Source organism: Citrus sinensis, chromosome 2, assembly GCF_022201045.2.
Source record: "Citrus sinensis cultivar Valencia sweet orange chromosome 2, DVS_A1.0, whole genome shotgun sequence".
Taxonomy (NCBI): Eukaryota; Viridiplantae; Streptophyta; class Magnoliopsida; order Sapindales; family Rutaceae; genus Citrus; species Citrus sinensis.
Window position 1 is genome coordinate 5,114,660 of NC_068557.1, and position 8,315 is coordinate 5,122,974.

At 35.0% G+C, this 8,315-nt stretch overlaps 1 protein-coding gene across 1 annotated transcript; it reads right to left on the minus strand.

Annotated features, from left to right (window-relative positions):
- Window positions 1-262: 262 nt before the first annotated feature.
- On the minus strand, window positions 263-6,625 carry LOC102627813 (potassium transporter 8-like). Its single transcript, XM_006470302.4, has 8 exons — window positions 6,010-6,625; window positions 5,426-5,915; window positions 5,286-5,339; window positions 2,992-3,252; window positions 2,820-2,872; window positions 2,124-2,247; window positions 1,778-2,032; window positions 263-1,491 (listed from the first exon to the last, which is right to left on the minus strand). The coding sequence occupies exons 1-8, from the start codon at window positions 6,046-6,048 to the stop codon at window positions 440-442; spliced, it is 2,328 nt and encodes a 775-aa protein (XP_006470365.2). The 5' UTR covers window positions 6,049-6,625; the 3' UTR covers window positions 263-439.
- Window positions 6,626-8,315: the final 1,690 nt, after the last annotated feature.

An 8,315-nucleotide genomic window follows, 5' to 3' on the forward strand; every position in this document is an offset into this window, starting at 1 on the left:
CCGTTATCTTCTGTGTGTAGAATGAATAATCAAAATCAACTTTTACGGCTATTTATTGCATTGGTATTTGCAAGATAGATCTTGTATTATTGTTAACATCGTATTTGTCTTCTGGAATTTCCAGAGCTGAAAACATGCTGGGTTTGATTGGCTTTTGCTGAAACAAAATCTAACATAACATGACCCAATCCATGAAGCAGATTATAGGCTTTAGCATCCCGCAGATAAAAGGATTTAAGGAATCATCCCGCAGATAAAAGGATTTAAGGAATCCGTAATTTTTCTACTGTAACTAAAATTTAAGAGTGAAGGAAGCATGATAGAAAGGTTACACTTGTACATGATGATTTTCGAGTGACTACAGAATAATATATGGTTGAAGCTGTGATCTTTCATATACAATATGACTCAAAAGCATAAGTATAATGTATTCTGGAATTTAAACAAGGTAGATCATCCCTACCTCTAGAGTAGATGCACAGGGAATGCCGAGTGCATAAGTTGGTCCCCTGGAATTTCTTCTCAAGAAATCATATCCAAGGTTTATCACAAGTCTCTTCATCAAACTTGACCCGCTCTTGGCTCTGACATAACAGTGTCCAAGTATAAATGCCATTCCTGCCTCCCTTGCATCCATCAGTTCTTGTAACTCCTCTCTTGTGTCTGTATCAATCTGAGGACTCTCTGGCACAACGAATCTCACTCTCTTCCTCAGTTTCTCTGGGTTCTTTAGCTCCTTCAGCTCAGAAGTGCCTGCCATTTGGGAAAAATCTCCATCATCTTCACACATTCTTATGCCGTCTAAGTTTGACGAAGTAGTCCCAACAACTGTCATTTTTCCGTCGCATTCCACGTCTTCTATTCCTAAACTGCACTGTGGTTTCTCCGAACGGATGAATTCGGCAATACTACAAACAAGGTCCTTTTCAAACTCCAGATCATCTTTGTGGATATCACGATATCCATAACGAGCTATGCATCTGTAAAGACGGTATTCCTTTGGACCCACTCTTCCCACCAGGAACCTTTCGTCTGGTCTGACATGTGGCACTGGAACTGATTTGATGCAGAGGAAGACCACAACCTGGTGAAAAGCTGGAAGGTTGGTGACAAAGTGAGAGAAAATTGCTGGGATTCCAGAAACTAGCTCTGTATGTATAAGGCCAATACCCCGGACCCTAACAATTCCCAGATTCGGGCCTAAGCTCAAAATCCAGTTGATGGAGACCTTATTTTGAACATCAAACTCATATTTCTTGAGTGTGCCATAGTGCCAAACATACATAGCAACTAGAAAAATAAATGAGAGGGCAATAGGAACCCATGCCCCTTCTAAGAACTTGATGAGGGATGCTGAAAAGTAAAGTGCTTCAACCGAGCCGAAGAAGATTATAAAACAAATGGCAAAGAAAATGCTCTGATGCCAGCATAAGACAATGACCAGAGACATTAGACAGGTTGTTACCAGCATGACAGTTATAACTGCTAAACCTGTTAGAACCAAAAGGAAAAAGGAAGGAGATGTAGTGAGAATGATTGTGGCTTCAGCTTATAAAACATGAAGATCACTGTAAAATCTCCTAAAATGTAGTAATTTAGTTTAAATATTGGGTTAAACTCATTCATCAAAATGATAAAACCGCAGGTGATAAATATGAAAATCATGCATTCTCTATATAAAGACACCACAACTTTAAAGCTCGAGTGGATAGTACTCGAAACCACACTATTTTAAATATGTGCACACAAGCAGAAAAACATTTGATGCACCAAATACCTGATGCGTTCCCCATGTGTTTTGTGTCTCTAAAACCAACAGTAATAGCCAAGCATAAAAGCATTAATGTCCAGTTGATCTCTGGAATGTAAATCTGGCCATGTATTTTGGAAGATGTATGAATGATTTTGACCCTTGGAAAGCAACCCAAAGCAGAGCACTGTTTTATTATCGAGAAAGTTCCAGTGATAATGGCTTGACTTCCCACAACTGCTGCAAGTATGGCTATAGCCAGAACAGGCCATCTTAATTTCTCTGGAACCACAAGAACAATGGTACTTTAGTTTCTTCTTTCAATTTAGAGAGGATTTAGTCTCATCTATAGGAACCAACAATTACCACTTACCAGGTACAGATACGTAGAATCCAATTCGGTAATCACTTTCAATATTATGATGCTTAGAAAGATAAGCTGCTTGTCCCATATATGCAAGGATTAAAGATGGATAAACCAAACAGGTGAAAGCAATCTGAAGAAAATTGGAATATGTTAGAAAATCTCACCAGAGAATTATTCTGTAATTGATTTTGTGAATCTAAGAAACATGAATTCAAATGTGTTTTATTTGCACATGAGTTGCAGAGGCTTTTGAGGGACATCAATGTATACAATTGAAGGATAATGCCTTGAAGTAAACACACTGCACTTGTTTTTATTAATAATGAGAGCTCCTTATCGGTAACAAAACCTAGTGCAATGTTCCATCAATATATTCCAAGATTAATTATCTTAAGAGCACGCATTATGAAATGTACCATAAAAAGGAACAGAAGACCAGGCAACAATTATAGTGGCTCTTTGCTGCCAATAGTTGCTAGATAATTTAATTTATGGTACGTACAGTAGATTTACAATAACCTTTAGGCAATCGGTTCAGCAGGAAGGACTCCAGAAACATGAACACAAATCTTAAAAGAATTTGATTTTTGACGTCCAAAACAGGTGAGTGGATCTTTACTACTACATTGACGACTGTGACTGATTTTGCAAGTTATGAAGATGGCTATGCATTTATCTGAAATCATCGACAAGTCAGATTACCTTAATTGACAACTGTGAGAAATGCCCAAGATCAGCATACATAGCTTCTGAGCCTGAAATAAAAAAGAATGGTTGATTACTATAAAAAAGAAAATAATAATAATAATAACAAAAAGAAAAAACTAACTGGGAAGGTGGTAAAGTATATAGTTCAGTGTCCATACTCTCGTACCTGTTATACACAAAAGGATCCCACCCAAGGACATCCAACCTCCCTTTTGGGTCTTCTTTAAAAATTTGTACATGTAATATGGAGAGAGTGCTTTGAAAACATGGGGATTCCAGTGGAAAATGTTATAGACACCAATAGCACTGATGCATAGAAGCCATGTAATGACAATAGGGGCAAATAGAAATCCCACTCGATGAGTCCCGTAATGTTGGAGAGAAAACAAAAATACCAATATGGCACAAGCAACTGGCACTTCAACATCTGCAGAATCCCATAATAAACTCTGAGAAAATATAGTAATAAGCACTAATTGATACTGTGAGTTCAAGTCCACAAACTTCTGAAAAATTTCAATTTTTTTGCTATCTTTTTTACCATTTCATAGTGCGGTTTGTCTTCCTTTAAGATTAATAGTTCTTGTAGGTAGGTTTTGACTTCTTTGAAGATTAACAGACCTCTACGATTTCTCTAAAAGATAGGAACCGATAGAACTACTACTTCATCAAGGTATAGAAGCCCCCTGCACATTCGCATGGGTGTGCACACAAGATTACTCACATACTCATGCGCATATAATGTGAAATACTTTTTCTTAGACAGATCTTTGTGATTGAGAAAACATAATGGGAAAACAAGAAAGTTCTCATCCTTTCAACACCATTGCTCTTGCATTTAACTTTTTCTGTTGTCGTGGACCTAGCAATTGAATACTTGAACAGCTTGCACCTTGTGTGATCTTAGAAATTAATTAACAAGAAAGTTTATTATCATGCCAGCATCACCACTTCACACTAATTCTCCAACAGAAACTAAGATGAAGTGGACAAGACCTCTGCTCAACAGTGTTGTCTGTGGATTATGTAAGTAAATGCAAGTCCTTAGAGCTCAATAAGTTTCAGTCTGTCAAAATTTTTAAGTGGAATGGTGTCAGGAATTGCACTTATCAAAAGGGAAACAGAAATATCCCTTGTTTAATAGGTTAAACACATAGAACTAAAGACAAGCACCTTCACAGTAGAGTAATGTTTGATTGCTTTAAGATCAAGTTATAATATAGAATCTATGATATCCAGGCGTCCAACTGATGGAGAATGTGATTAAATCATGACATGATAGCCAGTGGAGAACATGTTCCCCACAAACAGCAACATTGGCAACTAAGGACGTAGGACCTAACTCCACCAATAAGTCAAAAAAACTAACTTTAGCCCACTGATAAAATGATAAACAAATGTGACAAAACAAGCCAATCATGCATGTATAAGAAATTAGAGTCACAATTAAGACACGGGTAATTATCTAGAAACTTGGAGTGCAATATGTACATCTCTTAAGATATTCTCGAGAGTGACGAAGAAGATGAATGGTGACAGCAGCCAAAGAATGATACCATGCTTCAGCCATCGTTATAATTATGTATGGCTAATGGCAGCTTCAAGTCATAGTTCTGACCCAATTTCAGCAGTTCAAGAATATGTCTATGCTGTCAATTAGGCATATAAACTCATAAATATCCAACTGCAGTAAATTACGTGTTTAAATCCTTTTTTCTTTTTACCCAGAACCTTATCCAAACCAAAACTACTTTTCTCTTCACTTTATAGTGACGGCTAACCTTCTATTAAAGACAACATTTTTGACTTAATTATCTTATTTATTTAAATTAAACTTCTTTTATATGCCACATATTGAGTCTTTACTTTAAAATAAGCAGGATGTCATCCACTTGACCTTCCGCATTAAAAATTAAATATCTTAAATAGCTTGATGGTGATTTGAGTTTGATTAAAGTAGGAAGGTTTATCTTAATTATATTTGTACGGACCCCACAATAATGCATGCTTCTGCAGCAATTAGGAACTCTCTTCTTGTCCACTTGCTCACATCCAGACAACTTAACAGTGGAAACAGAAGCTTTGGAAGTTCACAACCTCGTAAATTCTGCTTATACAACAGCAAAATCAAGATGCAGACACAAAACCAAGATTTGCTTATTTTACTTCCTTCCCCACAATTATAGAGAGCCAAATAAATTGTTTCAGAAGCAATAAATATAGCCCAGCTGCAGAAATCTGGTGTCACCTAACAACCAAAATTAACAAATAAACCTATATTTTGTATTGCTATTTACCAAATAAACTAAACTTTGGGCATCGAATCCGAATGTGAGCCACAACAAGAGAAAAAAATGGCTAAAAGTAATAAAACTATTTCAGGCCATAAGAGTTCCTTTGAAGAGAAGAAGTTGATCATTAACAAGCTTGAACAAAATGGATTCAAGATAAGGAACTTACATTGGTGGTGTTCTTTAGACATTGAAAGTTCCAAGCCTGATACCGCTGAAAAAACTGCAAATATAGCACAAAAACCAAACAATAACAACCCAATCTTTCATCATAAATCCAAAAGCACAGAGAAGGGAAACCTCCACTACCAGAAAGCGCAGGCGTAAGCACCCCATCACCGATGACCATACACGTTCCAATCAAAGCCAAAATGAGCAACATCTTTTGCAACACTCTATGCTTCTCCAAAGTATATTTCAAACTAGACCCAATAGAACTTTTATTATCGGATAAAATTACATCCTTATTGTACGCCGATAACTCCTCATCTGCTAATTGACAATTGGGCAAAGTACTAATTCTGGCATGCCTGCATAGCAATGAATACAAAGCAAAAGTGCCACCTTCACCATTATCATCTGCTCTAAGCACAATAAACACATATTTCAACAGTGGTATTAATGTTAGTGTCCAGAACACAAAAGATAAAACCCCATAAATCTCCTCATTAGTCTCAGAATGTTGTATGTCCTCTGCAAAAGTGCTTTTGTACACATACAAAGGAGAAGTGCTTAAATCTCCATACACAACACCTAAGCTCTGGTAAGCCAAAGTTAACACAGTCTTCCATGAATCTTTCTGCAACAACAAACAGAACCAACATCATGAAACCGAAAAAGAAAAAAATTAATTTTGAAGCAAATAAAACAAAAATGGTTGCTACATGCCATACCTTAACTGGACTGTTACCGATAACACGTTCAAGATCCATAACTGCTTATCACTAAATCACTGGGAATCCATTTTTTGAAGGCAAATAAATACAACCAAGATAGATTATCACCCTCCCCAGTTGAAACAACTAGAATTTCATTTGAAAAAAGAGAAAAAAAAAAAAGAAGAAAAGTTGAAAGGGAAAGACTGGTTTTTGTTGTTTGTAAGGAACAGAATATACAGAGTAGTTAATGAGTCCAAGACTCAAGAACCCACCAATGTAGACAAATGAAGAACAAACACGAAACACAACAAACGAATATAGAGAATAGGGAGAACTTTTATATATTAATTTGTTAGTTGAGATTCTGAAAATGGATAGAATATATGTTTATATAAGTTTATATATTCTTTTGAGGTCTTGGGGTATGGTGTAATCTTCTCCACCTGGCTTTTGGCTTCTCAGTGACTGTGAGTGTGAATTTAGAAGAAATTGTGAGTGGCAATTTTGGCAAGTGGACGGTGAACGAAGCATGCACTATCTGCAAAAATCTTTTCTTACGATATACCTAACTCTAATCACTCGAGCAAACTGCCAGTGTAAGAAACTGCTTCTCTTCAGTTATATTTATTAAACGGTTGGTGAGTTCTTTCTCGTCTTATTGTGTGTGTATATACACCTGTCCAAAAAATAAATAAATAAATATAAGGTTGCATTTTACACAATTAAATTATAATAATCAACCAATAAGTGCGTTGATCAACTGACATAAATTATTTTATCTTAACTAAAGTTATTGATTCGAAACTTGAGAATATAATTTCGTTAAATATTTGTTAAAAAAATTTTATCACCCTAGTAGTTCTATTCAGTTCAAATCTAAATTAATCAAGACCTAATATAATCTTCAGATACCAAATAATTTAATATACTAAAAAAATCATAATAATCGATTAATTTGGTTGGCGCCTCCTTATCTTATAAATACACTATTTATTCTTTAATATAATTCTATTTATTGTAAATTAATTTGTGGTGATAATTAACTCATTTTTTTTTTGTTTTTATTTTTTTGTCACAAGTAGGATTTGATATGTATAAGGAATTGCCATCTCAATCTTATATTATCCTGGTCCACTGGAGTCGTACGCGTTTAAAAACTTGAGTGGCATACATAATTCGAGAGGACAAAAGAGCTGGAGCTAGCAAGCAAATGATGTTTTCACAAATGGCTTCGTCTCTCTCTCTCTCTCTCTCTCAAGGACAAGGCAATGCAAAAAAAAAAAAAAAAAAAAAACTTAAGGTGCCCATTCTGGCAACTGGCAGAAAATCTAGTTTGCCCTAACTTCACCAGCAAACCAAACACTCAACGCTGCCTGAAGCAGCCAACACTTGGTAGTTCAACTGCATCAGTTTCTCTACCGAAAAGGACTCTGATACCCTGTGACTTGACGAAATGATTCAGCAAGTCTCATTGTTTTCAAAAGTGGTCATGTAGATTTTTTTCCTTTTTTTTTTTGGGGGGAGAAAAAAAGAAACAATTATGCTCATATGAAAAATAATTAGATCGCGATAGTCAAATGATATAATTGTTATTTTACCAAACTATAAAAATAAAAGCTTGTTCTTTCTTCTCTCTTTCTACGAGCTTCAGTGTTTGCTTCTCTATGTAAGATTGAAAATGATGACTTTAAGAAGAAAATTAGGATTGATCATTAGGGCATATATTTAAGCCATTAAGAATTTAGTTAATGTAAATTAATCAAATTGTTAACTGAACAAAGTTATGAGTGTTATATTGACGATAAATAAATAATAATAATAATAATAATGATGATGATTCGGTCTTCAAAAAGGGAAATGACTTTAAAATATACCATTCTTAGTAAGACAGAATGAGAAAATCTTAGTAACATTTACACAAGATCTGCATCTTAGAATAATATATATAATGCTACTGTTTTTAGTTCAAATTCTTTGAGATCTTCTTCTTCTTTTTTTTTTTTTTTTTTTTCATAGTAGAATAAATGCTGCAAGAACCAGATGCAGTTATCTGAATTGAGCAACCTTTTTTATTTTGTTTTCTAGAATATATGAATCCAGCAACTTAATTAGAGGGACATCATCTATGCACATAAAGCAGCTAATGTTTTACTGGACTGTGTATGAGCTGTTGTTGTTTCAAATAAATCCACAGTGCAATCAATCAGCATATGTTATCCACAACTTTACAATCACCACCACAAGAAAAAAAAAATGCCATTCATATGACATATTTCAAAAGTTTATGAAAATCAACAAAAAACAAAAAATAAATTTGGAAA